The sequence below is a fragment of the Paroedura picta genome, chromosome 4 (genome assembly GCF_049243985.1).
Source record: "Paroedura picta isolate Pp20150507F chromosome 4, Ppicta_v3.0, whole genome shotgun sequence".
In the NCBI taxonomy this organism is placed as follows: domain Eukaryota; kingdom Metazoa; phylum Chordata; class Lepidosauria; order Squamata; family Gekkonidae; genus Paroedura; species Paroedura picta.
Genome location: NC_135372.1, coordinates 86,487,093 through 86,505,029, shown reverse-complemented (window position 1 = coordinate 86,505,029; position 17,937 = coordinate 86,487,093). Strand labels below are relative to the sequence as shown.

Below are 17,937 nucleotides of genomic sequence, written 5' to 3'. Positions count from 1 at the left end.
TGCTAGCGGGCCTATGGAGTTGGCTGGCGGCTCCTTGAGGTTTCCCCCCTGCGCGGCCCCTACCTGTGTTGTTGAAGGTGTTGGGTGCCCTTGTTGGTGGGGCCGCAGCGGCGGCCAGCAGCTGCTGGAGGCTGGCTGGGCCGGCGGCGAGGTGTCGTCCCCTGAGGCGGGGCGGGCGAAGCTGCTGCCGGTGCTGCCGCAGCTGGCGGCGGGACCTCGGCTGTGGGGGAGCCTCTGGAAGGGAGGCAATTGCTGGTGTGCTGGCGGCCTGACACGTCGGAGGTGCTTCACGCCTCCCGATGCATCAGGCCGCGGCAAGGGAGCAACTGCAAGCCGCACTGCGCGTGGCTCGCAATTGCTGCCGCGGCGGCGGCGGCGGGCCAATCAGAGGTCCCTCCGATTGTCAGTCCAGAGGAGGGGTCAATCGGCACCCTTCGTCATCCCGGACACAGACCGCCCTAACTCCTCCCCCCCAGCCCTTACGGCATTATTTAGTTCGCGGTGCCTGCAGCGCCGTGGGCGGTGTTCAGATATAAAATAACGAATAATGAAAAGCGCTAGGAGAGAGAGGTAGAAAAAAAGGGAAATAAAAAAGGGGGGAAATGTTATATTAAATATTATTGAAAATTTTATTTAATTTTATTTCATATATTTATTATTATTATATTTACTTCTTATTCTTATATATTATATGTTATTCTTTCCTATTTCTTTCTTATATCTTCATATATGATTTGTTGGCTCTTAAAAGTATATATTAGTTTGTTATACTTCACCTAAAGTATCCCTCCCCATCAAAAAAGTGAAGATACAGCCTTACACTGTATCTTTATTTTCAAATATAATGATTCTTCTATGGTTCCCATCATTTGAAGAAAATAAATAGTCCTGAGTCTTCATGTTATTTTTATATGCAGGAAATTATCATAGATAGCAGTCTAGTTGACAACATTAGCCATTGGTCAAATCTACCCGGCTGCTCTTTTCTTGCTGTGTCACAGCATAGTCAGAGTGCCAATCTCTTAAAATAAACACCCCACATCAGGCAAAAGATGGGGGAGAAGAGAAACCAATTGTTAATCCACAGAATAAATAATATGCAGAGAAGATAACACACTGAATTTTTTTTCCAGAAAGTAAGACTACTGATTATGTCATCTGCTTCAAATATTTCTGCTCTGTTTTAAGGTTAAAATTTTCTTGAAACAGTTGAATTGGGCACAGTTTATAAGTCATACATCTCTTGTTAGTACTTTGTACTTCATAGTTTATAAATTTTCAGAGATTCTCTTACTGGTGAAGTCAGACGTTGCTAGAAATCTGCCAGTCTCCCAAGATAAATTATAAACCCAAGGCTGACCTTTAAAAACAAGCCAAACCATTACAAATTTATTTTTAAAGGATAAAAGAAAAGAAAAAAATATAAGTAGAAAGGCCAATCTTTGCTGGCAGAAGCCTCCTTATTCTTTGCTGATTTTGGTGTTATCAGAACCCAAATGAAGTATGAATATATCAGACTCCCTGTCAGTTGGATCTCTCCATAGGGGTGGTGAGGATAGAGGAATGTGTAATGTCCTGTAATATGTGTGGGGTTAATTGTTAAGTATTGGTTCCCGCACTTGGGAAGTTTTGAGTGGGAATGAGGCCATGTATAGCCAGTAGAGAAACGTTGCATTGTCAGTTGCTGAAGATCATTGCTGTTGGTGTTGAATACAGTTGTGTTCAAGAATGTCAGAGTAGATTTCTTCCTTGATACAAAGCAGAATAAATTGTCTTTATCCTGGCATAAATACACCTACAGTGAGATAAGTCTGGAGCTTTTAGAAATACTCCTGGAAGTCCAAAACAATATTGATTCATATCAAATTATTAGATAAGTCATTGCAGGACAATCTTTCACCTCTTCTTTATTCACTGTGATGACACCTATCCTTCTTGATCATTATTGCTCTATATCCCCCTTGTTATTTGTCACTTTACCTTTGAGGATCCTAATTTTTGTGCTGCCTTATGTTAATAATTCTATAATAGTTTTATAGAATATACTGTACTAATCTGGATATACACAGAATCTTTAGTGAAGTTGTGCCACATGAAATAAAGTAGGTCAGATCCCCAACCTGTGGCCCGCGGACCACATGTGGTCCTTCGACTAATTGGAGGTGGGCTCCGAAGGACGCCTTCTACCCCCCCCCCCCGGCCCTTTACTTCATCCCCCCCGGCCCTTTACAACACACCTCGTGTGTCATTGTCTCCCATCACTCCCAGATGGGACTATCTCGTTGCAGAGAAACAAGCTCAAGGTTCCCATTGATTTGTCATTGTCATGAGTTAAAATTTCCATGAAAATAAAATGTTCCTTATGTTCATTGTTGTGGCATGTCTGTATCTTATTTTGAAGGGATCTTTAAACATTACCATAGCGATCAGAGAGCGTTAGGGCAGTGGTTGAGAGTAGAGGAGTAAACTACCCCCCCACCGGGCCTCAGTAAAAGGCGTTGAGTGGTCCCCGGTGAGTGGTCCCCGGTGATAAAAAGGTTGGGGACCATTGAGTTAGAGGGAAGAGAAGACAGAGACAGAACACTGGAACATAGGAATTTGTTCTACATATATTAACAAAGACCAAAGAATTTCAGGTTACAGCAAGCTTTTGAATTCACACATTTTTCAATGATATTAAGTGCTAGTGGGCATATTTGGGGATATACAGTCAGTGCTGTACAAACACTATTTCTACCATGGCTTAAAATAATCCCCCATAATTATATTTCTGAAGTTATTCTTAAGGGAAACAACATTTCATTGTATTACTGAATAATGTGAAGGCTTCCTATTGTGTGGCTTTAAAACAAAATTCTTCCCTCAGTTTCCATTTTAATGCCTCGGGCTTCTTTGTGGGAAACTAGCAACAGATCACGGGTGCCTTCATTATTTCTCCTCCTTTTAAGGGTCACCCCAATACAATGGGTTTGGTGAAATACCTGGACCGTTCGGAGCCTGAGGACTCTGTAATAGTCAAGGTTTTGAAGAAACAAGGGGCAATTCCATTTGTAAGGACCAACACTTCACAAAGCATATTGAAGTAGGTGTTTTTTTCTCTCCTTTACAGAATTTCTTTTGAGTATTTTTTATAAACACATGGGCAACGGCATCCATCTTAGTAGGTTTCTCATCTTTTGTGTGTTTGGTGCCTTAAATGATAATCTGATAACCAAAAATTTAGGATGTGAAACTTTCTCCATCACTTTATCTCTGTGCCATGAAAAAAAAGGGGGGGACTGCAGTTGTATTCCATTCGGCAAGGCAAGCTTTGTAGGGTCAGTTTACTTTGTGGCTGTCACAGTAGAAAAGAAATGAGTGGGAAGCAGCCTTACTGGTCCATGACAGAACCAGTTCAGACTCCAGCCCAGTAATCTGAAAGCACATGAGGCTGCTTTTCTAAGCCAGTCTTCCCACTATTTCGTGCAGCCTACACAAACCCCCTCCTTTTTTACCCAGCACCCAATTTTCACTTTCTCTGGTTGCTGCTGTCAAAACTTTATCTATTCCATATGGTTGAACAATCAAATCCATATGGTTGAACAACACAAAATGGTCACTATGTTGTCTTTTAAATAGATGCCTCTTATCATCTCACTTGGAATGTTAGGTGGTTGTGACTTGATCAAAACAAAATCTGCACATGGCCTGTAGCTGTGATGTTTTTGTGAGGTTCTTTCTTGATAAAATCTCTCTCATCCATGACTGTGTGGAGGCCACTTGAGAAAAAGATCTGATGCCTGAGGTGTCTGAAGTACCTGTTCCTATCTTTTCCATGGACGGGTTCAGACTGATTTTGCATTATGGATGCTGGCAAGCTGCTTGGGAGTATTAGAGCCACTACTTGCATTTTTTATCCATTTGCATCCTGGCTTTTAAAATCATGTCAGGAAAAGGAACTGGACCCTTTGCTTGTGAACATTAATGTCACATCAAGTGAGGCTATTTTTGCTAGGACTCTGAAGAAAGTCACTAGACCTTTGCTTTGGATAAAAAATGGGTAACCAATTATAGACCAATCTCCAGTTTTCTATTTCTGGGGAAGGTGATAGAGCATGAGATTGCAGAACAGCCCTAAGAGTTCCTGGGTGACATATCTGCCCTTGACCCATTACAATCTGGCTTCAGGCCCTGATTTGGACCTGAGACAAATTTAAGTGTGCAGATAGATCATCTTATCTAAAGCTAATTGGGACAATTATCACTGTGGATATTCTTAGGTCTGTCCACAGTCTTAGACACAGATGATCACTCTGTTTTTGTCCACTATTTGGAATATGGGACTGGTACTGAATGTTCAGAGCAGGCTAAGAATGTTCATGGACCCAGACTTGCAGTTTGAAAAGTATATTCATTTGGTGGCCAAGAATGCCTCCTATTGGCTGCATTTGGTTCACCAACTCTCTGCTTTCTTCGAATCAGCCAACCTGGTTTTTGTAACCCCACAGGTTGGGCTACTATAACACGTGGTTAATAGGGCTTGCCCTGTAGGCATTTTCTTAATGTTTTATTGTATTATAATTAGCTTTAATTTAAAACTGCATATCACGTTAAAGGCCAGTACAGAAAGTCAGGGTATAAATGAATAAATAATAAATAGCTAGTTTTATAATGATAGAAAGAGCTATATTACTAGTGTGGTAAAGTGATGGTCGAGATCTGAGTTCAAATTCTCACTTTATCATGACGTTTACTGAATAATTTTACCAGTCAATGTATCTCAGCCTTAGCTACCCTGTGGTGTTGTTTTAAGGATAAAATAGGGAGGGGACAGTCACATATGCTGCCCTGAGCTGTCCTGGAGCAAGAATGTGGTAAAAAGAAGGGTCATAATAATGCATCCTGTTCATTCAGCTACTATAGCATTTTGTTATTATGTTGGTTTAAGATCACTAAGGTTTGCTGACATTAATGTTGTTGCATCATGGTGAGTATGAACTAGATGCCTGATTCTGATGTATACTATGTTGGGAAGGGTGTAGTGTCATGAATTGCAGAGCATTAACTTACAAGCACTTTCCCATCTTCTTCAGCATTGACTGCGGCAACACACTCTTTGGACAAACCTTGAATCCTTTCAACCATAAGAAAACCTCTGGAGGCTCCAGTGGAGGAGAAGCAGCTTTGGTTGGAGGAGGAGGGTCTGTTATCGGGATTGGGACTGATGTGGCTGCAAGTATTCGGGTGCCTTGTGGCTTTTGTGGGATCTGCGGGTTCAAACCAACTGGTTATAGGCTGAGGTAGGTTTAACAGGTACAGAGTCCTTGGGGCAAGAAACCATGGTTGGAGTCCAAAGATTCGTTCTGCTGCTGTAATGGCACTTATGCTTCCAGTAGTAGAAGTGGGGAGAGTTGTTGTTGATTCCTCTTTCCACTTTACCTCAGTTTTTATAGAGAGCTTAATGAGCTGATGCAGATAGAATCCCACAGGGATCAGTAGTTGGGGGCCCATTCTATTTAATTTGTTCAGAAGTGATCTGGAACTCGGGGTGAGTAGTGTAGTGACCGAGTCTGCAGATGATACAAAAATTTATTCAGGATGGTGAAAACCAAGGCTGAGTGTGAAGAGCTCAAGAGGATCTCCACAAATTAGGTGAGTCGGAAACAATGTGCCAACTGAAGTTCAATGATGCTAAGTGTAAGGCGATACACATTGGGACAAACAAATTCCTAATTTCAAGTATAGACTACTGGGGCTGAATTTGCTGAGAAGGAAAAAGATCTTGGGGCTGTAGTAGAAAGCTCTATGAACCCAATGTGCTGCAATAGTAAAATAGGCAAACTCTATGTTAGGGATTTTTAGGAAGAGGATTGAAAATAATATGGCATATTATTATAGTACTGCTGTATAGATCAATGGTGCAGCCTCATTTGGAATACTGTATATAGTTCTGACCACTGTATCTCGAAAAGGACATCACAGAGCTGGGGGGGGGGGAGACAAAGGAGCAATCAATGCTTAGTGAGTTAGAACTAAGTGGGGATATGATAGAGGTTTATAAAATTTTGCATGAGGTAGAGATAGTTGATAAAGAAAATTTTTCTCCCCCTCCCAAAATACTAGAACTTGAGGGCATCCAAAGAAGCTGATGGGCAGTAGATTCAGAATGGAAAAAAGGAAGTACTTCTTTATAAAGTGAGTGGTTATAGTGTGGAATTAGCTGCCAGGTGATGGCCACAGATACTGAAAGTTTTAACAAGGGGGTTGGACAGGTTTAATGTTGATAGGTCCATCAATGAGTACTAGGCATGGTAAATGAAGGGAACCTCCACATTCAGAGGTAGTCAACTTCTGAATCCAGTGCCAGGAGTTAACATTAGGGGAAAGTCTCAGCCTCTAGGCCCTGTTGTTGACCATCCAGAGAAAGAGATTGGCCATTGTGTGAGACAGGATGCTGAAGGAGATGGACCACTGGTTTGTTTCAGTAGCAGCAAAAAAGTCCTGTTGCATGAATTTTCTCTGTTTGCAGTAATGTGAATCCAACTCATAATCCTTAATTCATATAATATGTTATCATTTATTAATCATTAGCATGCCTGGATATGAACCACAACTCAGAGGTCAGTAAAGAATCAAAGTGAATCAAAAGCACCATCCTTCTCACTTCTAGTGGTGTCTCCAGGAAGGTTGGAAGCCCAGGAGAGGACAAGAGAATGGAGTTCACTTCCTAGAACTTAAAATGTCCTCTCCCTCTCCCTCTCCCTCTCCCTCTCCCTCTCCCTCTCCCTCTCCCTCTCCCTCTCCCTCTCCCTCTCCCTCTCCCTCTCCCTCTCCCTCTCCCTCTCCCTCTCTGTTGTATTCCTTCCCACTTTCCATGAAAGCCCCCAAATCATGATGTTAGCTCTGCTCAGCCTTGCCCGACCAGGAGACCCTTGTCTAAGTCCCAATTGTATGTGTTTATTGCAGAGGATGGGGTGGCTTCTTATAACAGAAGGAATGGGAAGGTTTAGGAATGTCAGTGAAAACCTAATCTGGTGCTTAACTTTGACTCGATGAAGTTTAAACTATAAAACGCCAACAGGGTTTCCTCTTCTTTGTCTAAGAAAAATTGAGTTCTTTGAATTTAAGGACATACAGGTCTTGTGGGAAACTTGGCATATGTGGAAGATGTCGTGGCAGGGGCAAAGGAAAGGGAAGAAAGCCATATTAGCAGCATAACTCTTAACTTCTAGAGTAAAAAAAAGTGGTCTGTGCCACTGAAAGTATTAAACATGAGGAAAGTCCAGAGCCTCTTTTCACTTAAAGCTCAAATCTCTCTGCAAATTGTTGTTAGTTCTGGTCTAGATTCTAAGAAGGGAAGTGAAATTGTTTGAATTCACAGTGTATGCCAGCTGCATAGCTAAAATATCCTGATCTGCTTCAGTAAAGGGTTTTTGTCCTATAGCTCCCTTATAGATATGTATTTACAGAGGATGGGGGTTAATTAGGGATAATGAAAGGTGTCTATAATACTTCTCTATCAAGGAAAAAAACTGAAGGTAATCTGAAGAATTTCCAATGGTTTTTCCAATGACTTTCAACTATTAATAACATACTTTGACACATGTCACTTGCATTTCATGGCTTGGTCTCTTTGGCTCTTTCTGTCATTTGGTTTTTCTCCATCATTAATTTACTTTTCTCGTTTGCTCTTGTGTAGCGTCAAAGGTACTACCAGTCCTGTAGATGGAATGTACTCAGGTGAGCAAGTCTGCCAATGATAAAATATACACTAGATTTGAACCTGCTACTCAGCTCACAGGAAAATTTTAAACCAAACCAAACCCATTGATAGATACAGCACTCTTCCTATAAGAATCAACAGTTGAAAACTTGATTCAATATTCTGTTATCTCTAATGTCTTTATATCAACTGGCTTCCTCAGGACTCTATCAGATTTCTAATTTTAAAAAAACTAAGTATCGGGTCACTGCATTCAGTACTCTCACAGCTGGGAAAGGCAAGGAATGTGGTGTGGGTGGTTAAAAAAGCAAAGGGTGACAAGTGAGGGGGAAAGTCACGTCAGAGTGATTATTTTCAACATTGAAAATGGTTGTATGTATCAGTCCTCAAGGTTCTGGCACAGTAATAGGGAGCTTGATGATGGGAAGTCCATGGTCTCAATTGATATCTTCAGTTTCCCTGCTGTTGCAGCTGCTTCTTCCTTCACCATGGTCAGAGGCCTTCCTCTTTGTTTTAGCTATCAATGTGACAGGTCCACTGGCAAGAGACATGGACAGCCTGGTTCTGTGCATGAAGGCTCTCTTGTGTGATGAATTGTTTCGCCTGGATCTAACTGTGCCTCCACTTCCGTTTAATGATGAGGTAAGGAGACTGGGTTCAGAAAGGGACTGCGCTATGGGGGAAAGATCTTGATTCTTACTTTTTATAGTCCCTTCATTTTGCCAGAAAGCTCTTGACAACATAAAGAGCTGATGTAAAAGCAATTCTTCTTTCCCAGATTAGTTTATATGAATGGATTTCTCAGTAATTAGATTCTGTGGTTTCATTACTGTTCAGTTAATTTTATGTTTGCTTTTATCATTTTTACCTGCTGCTAAAATTAGTGGGGGGTTTGTATTTTAACTGTTGCTCTTTAATGTTGTAGTGTTGTGTTTGCTGTTGATTTGATTAGTGTTCTTGACAGTATTATTGATTTATTTTCTTCTTGTATAAGACTGAGAAAATTATAGGGCCTTATATGATTAATGTGGATAAATTAGTATATTTGCGGGGGGGGGGGACACAGTTTGTATCTTTGTAGAGTTGTTGTACATGTAATACAACCTAAGCAGTTCTCTTATCCTATGCTAGTGCCATAGGTGTTTGGCACTGTACTGCAGTTGTGCAAAATCCTCATGGCCCAAGTTGTTACCAGGAGGGCTAAGGGCTGATTGCAAGATCAGGAGGATGGAGCCAGAACCAAGGTCCAAAGTTAAATGTGTTTGAAAAGGGAAGTCTCTCACAAGGAAGTACCAAATATTTCAGATATTGTTTTCAAATCTTATCTTCAAGGTATGTCCAGAATCTAGAGTTCAACTGAACTATTATACGTAGAGAAGAAAGCTAGGACAGGTATGCTGTGGCTTTTAAGGCTGGGTGAACTAGTCTGTATGTCACTCTTCAAAAGTCAATTCCCTCATCGTCATTGTTTAATTTTACCAATTCCAAATTGGTTATCAGGACCCCAATGCAGAATGCATGATAGTGATTCAATTAACCACTGAACAATATTTCTCATATAGAAATATTACATGCATGTGGCAAAAACATGTTTGCCTCATTTTATTCAGCTTTCTGGACACTTCATCTTTGATTGAATGACAGAGTTTTGAAAAGCTATACAGAAAGGAATTTTGCTTCTCACTGATCCATGACAATTTTCCATTTTGCAGATCTATTCCAGTTCTAGGCCCCTTAGGATTGGATACTATGAAGAAGATGGTTATTTCCAGCCATCTCCCAGTATGAGGCGGGCTGTTCAGGAAACCAGAAAATTGTTGCAGGAAGCTGGACATACTGTAAGCCACGGAGATGTTTTCAAATAGTACTTCCAATGTATTTAGATTGCTTTACTATTGTGATTTTCATCATAGCATATAAAAAAGATCAATAATGACAGTGTTCCCCAACCCCAGGCCATGGCCCGGTGCCAGACCGTGGAGCCCTTGATATCAGGCCGTGGTGGGGGAATGGGAGGCACGGGCGCCTGTGAGCCAGTGGGCATGCCTCCCTCCCCCCTGCGGAGTGGCGCTCATTGCGCCGGGAGCGATCGGCTGCTTTGGCAGCCGAATTGCTCAAGCCTAGCCGTGCTGCTGGGGGGAGGTGCAAGCACAAACACACAGGCATGGCATATCTGCACCTGCGCATTTGCACCCGCCGGCAAGCGCTGCTCTCCCTCTCCCCCCCTACTCCAGTCCCCGGCATGAAAAAGGTTGGGGACCACTGAATAATGATACAAAACAATCAATACACACAAACAATCCACTAGAGTTATCAACTCTTTAAAAAGTGTAGTCTGCTAGTAAAGTTACCTTTACCTATTAGGGATATAACAAGAATGAAAAGACTGCTAAAAATGTCCTCAGGACATTTCAGTTGTTGAACAGAATAATGTAGCCAGGCTCCTGACCAGTCATCAACTGAATACTGATATATAGATGCTGATATTGTTCATAAATGACTTGGAATTAGGGATGCGTAGTTAAGTGGCCAAGCTTGTGAATGACACCAAATTATTTAGGATGGTTAAAACACAAACTGATTATTAAGTGCTCCAAAACAATTGGGCATTAAAATGGACATATGGGTATTAAAATGGGAAATGATATTTATTTTTATTTATTTATTTTTGAATTTATACCCTGCCTCTCTTGACAAAGTCACCTCAAGGCGGCTTACAAAATAAAACAACATAACCCATAAAATCCCATTAAATCATAATACATTCATCATAAAATCAGCAGTCATAAAGATGGCGGTGCAAAACAGTTTCTCCCAATCTAACTCAACTGGTCCCAACTGAGGACCAAGTCAAGATCTTAATAGAATGGTTACTGGTCCTGATCCAGTGTGATCAATTGTTTGGTGGTGCATATTGGGGCAAAAAAAATCCCATCTTCCCATATATACTGATGAGATCTTACAGTGACCGACTGAGAAAGGGTTCTTGAGGTGGCAGTGGATAGCCAGTATTCCTTTTATATCAGGTGCTGGGAAGCATGGGTGGAAGGATGCTGTTGAAGTCATTTTATTTGTGAGTTTCCTAGAGGCAGGTGGTCAGCCAGTGTTTGAACAGGTATGCTTGAAATTGTGGAATGTTGTTGAGGACTGCAGCAACAATAAATTGAACTGAAATGTGTGAACAGAATGCTGGACAGGATGGGCCTCTGGTCTGATCCAGCCTGGCTCTTCTTATGCTCAGACATCCTTCAGAGTTCTACTTTTTCAGTATGCAACTTTCTTTAGCTGCCAAATTCTGCCATGTCAAAGATATTTAAGAAGCAGTTTGCATGCACAACTATAAGATTGGTCTGCAGAGCAAGGTTGTAGACAAATGGATCATTATGACTATCTTAGGTTAGAGCCAGCTGTTCTGGATCTCCTCTGCTTTTCCCTCCTTCCAATACAGATCAGGTTTCTTCCTGAGTTTGGGGGACCAGCATGGACTAATAGCCTCACAGGTTAGGAGGCTGAAGGGAGGAGGAAGAAGACTAAATCACTCTTTCTTCAGCATACTGTATGGCTATTAGTCCCTGGAGGTATCATCATGACCTTGGAAATAACTTTTCCTTGGTTTGGAAAAGATTGCCACAGGAAGGGTAAAGTGAGGAAAATTCACAGTTCTTTCTTAATCCTTGTATTGGATCAAACCTGTTACAAAAATAGTCCCCATCCAGCACAGTTGGTTTCCCTCCCCTACATCTTCACTACAATAGGCAGAAATATCATTTCAAAAGATCGCTGCTTTTAAATAAGCAGAATGAGGCCAACAGATTCAGGAAATTCATTGGAATACTTATTTGAGACCACACAGACTTGTAAATTTCAATCACTACAGGAATACGCGAGGGTAGAAGAATATCTTTGTTTCCTTTGTGTTGCCATTAAATATCAATCTTGTTTTTTCATTCAGCTTATACCCTTCATGCCCCCACGGATTAATTTCCTGGTGGAAGAGCTCTTCACCAAAGGTGTTTCTGCAGATGGATGTTCCACTTTGGTGGAAAACTTGTAAGAACGACATAACAAAAACTCACAATTGTATAACAAAAAGCAGTGGGTGAATGGTCTGTATCCAGTCACATAGTTCCTCCATTAGAATAGCATTTCTACTTGTAGAAGGAATGGCAATTTTCACCAGTCTCTCCCACTGTAGACCCCCCTCCAGTATGAGCCAACTGGTTGGTCTGAGGCTGACTGAATTTAAAATTGAGTGGCTTTTAAAACTGGAAGTCAGGTTCACAGCACCAGGCCCAAATCCACTTAGACCAGCTGATGACTATGCTGCTAATGCAGGAGGCATAAATCCTGCAAGATGATTTTGTCCAGTATCTTCTAAGTAGGCTCTCCATGTTGTATAGCTTTAACAAGGCAGCAAATAAACATCTTTATTTGTATCCTGCCTCCTTAGAATCTGCTTGAAGCAATAACCAAAAGATAAACTAACAGTAAAGGTAAATGTATCCCCTGTGCAAAAACCGAGTCATGTCTGACCCTTGGGGTGACGCCCTACAGCATTTTCATGGCAGACTCCATACGGGGTGGTTTGCCAGTGCCTTCCCCAGTCATTACCGTTTACCCCCCAGCAAGCTGGGTACTCATTTTACCTACCTCGGAAGGATGGAAGGCTGAGTCAACCTTGAGCCGGCTGCTGGGATCAAACTCCCAGCTTCATGGTCAGAGCTTCGGACAGCATGTCAGCTGCCTTACCACCCTGCGCCACAAGAGGCTCCTAACTAACAGTAAAAGATGCAAATTGAAAACAACACATAATTATAACAAATGCAATAGAGTTCATCAAATCTCATAACCAGTCAAATAGTTTGCTATCAGAGAAGCAGGATGGTAAGAAACCTCTAGCTTAATTCCAGCACTGCATGGTCAACATTGGTCCTTGTTATCAATAGTCTTCTCTAATATAAATTATTTTCCTTTCTGTAGCATATTAACTTCTCAGATATATTTACAGTGTAAGGTCCTTTGGCTTCTGAAGTCAAATTGGTCCCCCCCTCCCCCCGTGGTCCTCCTGCAGTTAATTAAACCTTAATGAGCCAGGTTATTCAAAAACCTGTTTTGATCCAGGTTATTTTTTTTTGGGGGGGGTTGCTTTTTATCCTTTAGGTGTGTGAAACCTGAAATAAAAATCCATTTGACTTCTGAAGCCAAAGAGAGTTTTTAAGAGCCTGTATAAAAGGGCCTAACATTTACCCTGCAGAGCTGAAGCATTGGGCACAGTATACTTTACTGGGCAGATAGAATTTTCCAGATGTTACCAGATAGATAATTCCACAGATTTTTAATCTATCTCTTTTCACCTTTCCAGCAATGGAGAATTTGTGGATGCTACTTGGACAAACCAGCTCCGTTGCTGCAAAATGCCAGATCTGCTGAAGAGGCTCCTGGCTCTCATTTTAATGCCTGTGGTGAGTCTTTAGCTGGCACTCTATGAATGTCATGTATTTCCAAAGCCTGTTAGGAATTTTGCTTGGGTGGCAAAGGATGCCTGAAGAAAGGAAGCTGAATACCAGAATAAGAAAGTGTCACCTTTTCAGTTCTCCTTCTTGCAATTTCATATTGATGGCAACTTTTGCTTGGCTTGTAGTGCCACCAGTGATTTTCTGTTGTTTATTTCCTCTTTCCCTTCCTGAATTCAACAGCATTCTTCCAGAAGACTGGTAATTCTCTCTCTCTCTCTCTCTCTCTGTTGTATTCCTTCCCCTTTTCCATGTTTGGTAGGTGAGGAGGAGAGGAGAGAGCAGGAAAAAAAAATGAGGATATGGGGATTGCCAGGAAGAGGAAATAGTGTTGGAAAGAGGACATGGGAAGAAGTGAGGTGCCTCCCACTAGTCATTTTAGTTTCCCCATCACATTACTGGACCTGGCCCAGCAGCCAGCACCATGCAATGGAGCCATGCTTTTGCCAGGTAGAGGGTACTAGTATGAGTGAAGGAGGGAGAGCAATGGGGCAGATGAAGATTGGTTGGATGGTGTGTGGGAGGAAGAGAGGGAAGCAGGAAAAGAGAGGAGAGGCTTTGGACCTTTCAGGGAAATAAAGGAGGAAATTGTGGGAGACAGGAAAATGAGATAGCCCCTCATAAATCCTTGCAGGTTCCCTGCTAGTTAAAATTATTGCTCAGCACCCACCTGTAATTCAGTCACACTCCGTAACAGTACAGCAAGAAGAAACTTAATGAATAAATTGATCCCTACACCGTCTTTAAAATATCACTCCTTTTAAGGTGACCCATTAATCAAATTCCTGTCTCCTCGGGCAGAAACTAGTTTTATTTGAGTACCAAATCTGTGAATTTCCTGCATTCTGCAGGGGATTGGACTAGATGACCCTGAAGGTCCCTTCCAACTCTGTGATTCTATGAGAATGAGATAGAGAGAAGAAGTGGGGGTCTTCATCCTTGTCCTCAAATTAGGTTGCTAGCCTGTTGTCCATTTCTTCAACATACCTGTTGCCTTTGGGTTAGCAGCAGAAGAGCCATCTTTGAATTTAGCCCCAGGACTTCTATTTGCTAAACCATATATACATTTAATCCTTTGCACATGAAGTCTTTAGGGAGATATAAGCTATGTCCTCTAAAGAACAGGGAACCAGATCAAGTCCCCACTTGATGACCTTTAAGTTCACTATTCAGCAGACAGAAGTGGGCACCGGTTTGCATCTGATGTAGACATTTTGTTGTCAGGAATAATTCTGCAACACTGCTCTGCTGCCCTTGGAAATATGCTGAAGCCTTTGTTATGGATCTGAAAATGAGATTGCTTACAGGTTCTCTAACTATGTGTTCATACAGGAATCATTTGACTCCCTATTTGCATTGATTGCTATTGTTACATTTAAATCAGCAAGTGGCTCTGGATCTCTGGAGCAGACCGTGTTCCATTTTCTTTCCAAGCCGAAGCTGAATCATAATATAAACTTATATATTTGATTGTTTCCTTCATATGCTCTCTCAAAATGACTGTTTCATTTAGCACTTGCCCCACTCAATCTTGTTAACTGAAATCAAGTTCTAGCTGCCTTCCTTATAAAGCGGAATAACCAAGGTGGAAAATCATAATCTAAGAATAATGACCTTGATGCAGCCAGTCTCAGGTTTTCATATCTGCTTTTTGATGATCCCATTCTCAGCAAAATGATGGGACTGAAAGTAAAGTGGAGGCAAAGCGAAAATAGAATTGCCACAGATCTTGATCTTTGCCAGCAACAACTTAGTAGGTCTGGCTCTTTCTTCCTGGCCTCCTTCCTCTCATTCCACCACAAATATACCAGGGCACAAAATGTTCATTTTTATGAAGTGTATCCTCTTCAGAAAATTCTTTGATCATGAATAAAAAGCAGGTAAACTTTTGGCACAACAGAAAGCTTTTAAGCTCCACTGATTTCACTGGAAAGATACAGATGAAGCATAACTGCAGCTGAAGGCAGAGGAGGCTAAATCTCTTTCACTGTGTTTGGGCTGCACATTTTTTTAAAGCTGTTTATTAAAGGTGCGTATATATTTTTAAATTTATGCTTCTTTTAAAACCTTGACCTGCATTAATTATACCCATTATTAAAGCTTTCTGTATTCAGTTTTTGTTTTGTCTCGACTTCATTGCTCACAGTAAGAAACACCAGGAACCCCCCTCCATTTGGGAAAAAAATTCTCAGTTTGTATTCAAGGGATCTTTCCTGCCAAATTTCATACAAGGGAAAGAGTCCTTGTTTTAGAGGCAAACTGGGTAAAATGGGTGATGTTTCAAAGGCAGTCCAAGAAAGCAGGCAGGATGGCAGGAACAGACCTATGGCATGGACAGGAAAATTTGGACTTTCCCACGCACATGGCAAAGTATTGTACATATAAACATGAAACTAACTTCTTATTTAACAAACATTTTATTTTGTTAGTTATGCCATGTGCACTGTAAACATGTGACTTCCAGGACCATGGCCAGCTGACATCATTCTGGGGTTACTTGAAGCCTGAAGAATATTTCAGGGGTTACTCAATGCATCATTTATTTACAAATCCATTACATTTTTTGAAGTCATCTTTTGAACATAAGATTTCCATATTTACACATGAAATGAAGTTAAGAGGAACTACAAATGCAATAATGAATGGCATCTGACATTTATAAATACAGAACTGTAACAACTGCCTTTAAATAATGAAATGTGATTTCTAAAAAGAACAGACTATTATACAGAGGGAAGAAAATGAATTTTAAGAGACAGAAATGGTACTGTAGATGCTGAGGGAAAAGCTTTGCATTGTGTTAGCTGAAAAACAAGCTATATGATGCAATGAATGAATGAATGAATGAATGAATGAATGAATGAATGAATGAATGAATGAATGAATGAATGAATGAATGAATGAATGAATGGCTTGGCACTGGGTGTCTCAGCTGCTCAGATTTTCTGGAAGCTCAGAATGTATTAAGCCATGTGTAAATAGGTGCTGTGCTGTGATCTTGAATACTCTCTTGAAAGTATATTTCACTTGAAGCTAAAAGACAAGATATAACCATTCTCTTTTAAGATTGCCATGCTAGGATTTTTGGCTGAAATTAGCTGTTAGTTCATGTGGCAGAACGTGATGAGTTTTGAGTTTTGCTGTGAACTTCTGAAGTCCTGTTTTGTTTTGTTTCAGTTTCCACGAATCTCTCGACATCTGAATGCCCTCATTGGAGTAGGGTAAAGATAATTTGTTGGAGTGATGATTTTTCATGGAGTACTTACATAGCCCTAAACATAGCTAGGATGCTTTTTATGGACTAACTATGGCGTTATAATTTCCATAGTAGGTGAACTTTCCATTCAGGTGCACTGAATTTAGTACAATAGTATAACAGTGTGAGGTACCATCACTTCCCCATTTGACATGATGTAAATTCAATCTCAATCTTCCCACTTGTACATGGTGTGTGTGTGTGTGTGTGTGTGTGGGGGGGGGGATAGTTCACAGTTACTGGACTTCAACTGCTCTTAATAATCATGGTTCAGAGTCCTTGGTGGACAAAGTGAACTGAAGCAAGGAGGTGGTTTGGATCTTCCAGTTCTCTACCCTCCTCCACTTGCTTCTTGTTCAGCGGTTCCCTTGCCAAGCACAAAGGTATGGTGTGGTGTGCTTGGAGTAGTGGGGATGGCAGGTGATGCCTTAACCTTTCTCATTACCATCCACCTGTGTGTGACGAATCCCAGAGAGGAGCCATGACTTGGGTATACTGGGAGTTTTCCTGGATGGGAAGGATACCTGTCTTTGGAGCACAACTCCATCCCTCCTCCTTTCACTGCAGCCCAAAATGTTCAGTGAAATGCTGTTCCTGGGGGACAGAGGAATCTTTCAGGAACAGCATGAGAAAACAGTTAGAGATCCACCACTGTGAGGGAATTGGCAGAAATCTCCCCTCTGTCTATAGAGTTCCCCATGGATTTGGGATCCAGCCCCAAGTTAACGCATTACATGAATGTCCATAAATCTATGTCTTCAAGATGTCACAAGACATATGTTGTTGTAAATCTGTTGAAAGAAACTTCTATATTTTATCCAGTAGGGGGCAGCATAAAATGCAGCACAGAATAATCTCCCTAGAAAGTTTGGAAAGTTTGTGTAATGTACTGCATGCCTTTAATGTGAATTGTTCAGAACAATGAAGGTGCAAAAGATGTTTTTATTTACAGAAAGTTGCTTTATGAGGAAACACTGATTGATGTGACTGGATGTTTTGGATAGCCAGTGTTTAGATGCTTGTAACATACACACAACAAAACAACCATTTGTGCTGTGCTACCTTGCTGATACTGTATGCTTTTCCTCTTGCATCGATATTGTCACCATATAAGAAAAAGATAACTAATGAAGTGCTCTTCAGTCTAATATAGCATGATGATCTGCTAATACGACATTACTTCATGTTCTTATTTGCACTGTTTATTTACAAACCCATTAAATGTTTTGAAGTCAGCTTTCAAACATAAGGTTTCCATATATACACATGAAACAAAGTTAGGAGGAACTACAAATGCAATAATGAATGGTATCTGATATTTATAAGTACTGAATTGTAACAATTGCCTTTAAGCAATGAAATGTGATTTCTAAAAAGAACATATACAAAGGAAAGAAAATGAATTTCAAGAGACAGAAAAGATACTGTAGCTGCTGGGGAGAAAGCTTTGCACTGTGTTAGTTGAT

At 41.0% G+C, this 17,937-nt stretch overlaps 1 protein-coding gene across 1 annotated transcript in view; it reads left to right on the top strand.

The window, feature by feature from the left end:
* Positions 1-17,937, top strand: part of LOC143835738 (vitamin D3 hydroxylase-associated protein-like) — a 39,349-nt gene that overhangs the window by 17,395 nt on the left and 4,017 nt on the right. The window contains exons 4-11 of the mRNA XM_077333879.1: positions 2,949-3,082; positions 5,073-5,279; positions 7,679-7,719; positions 8,220-8,344; positions 9,415-9,540; positions 11,655-11,752; positions 13,065-13,164; positions 16,393-16,436. Of these exons, the coding sequence (XP_077189994.1) occupies positions 2,949-3,082; positions 5,073-5,279; positions 7,679-7,719; positions 8,220-8,344; positions 9,415-9,540; positions 11,655-11,752; positions 13,065-13,164; positions 16,393-16,436 (875 nt within the window). The remainder of the gene's footprint in view (positions 1-2,948; positions 3,083-5,072; positions 5,280-7,678; positions 7,720-8,219; positions 8,345-9,414; positions 9,541-11,654; positions 11,753-13,064; positions 13,165-16,392; positions 16,437-17,937) is intronic.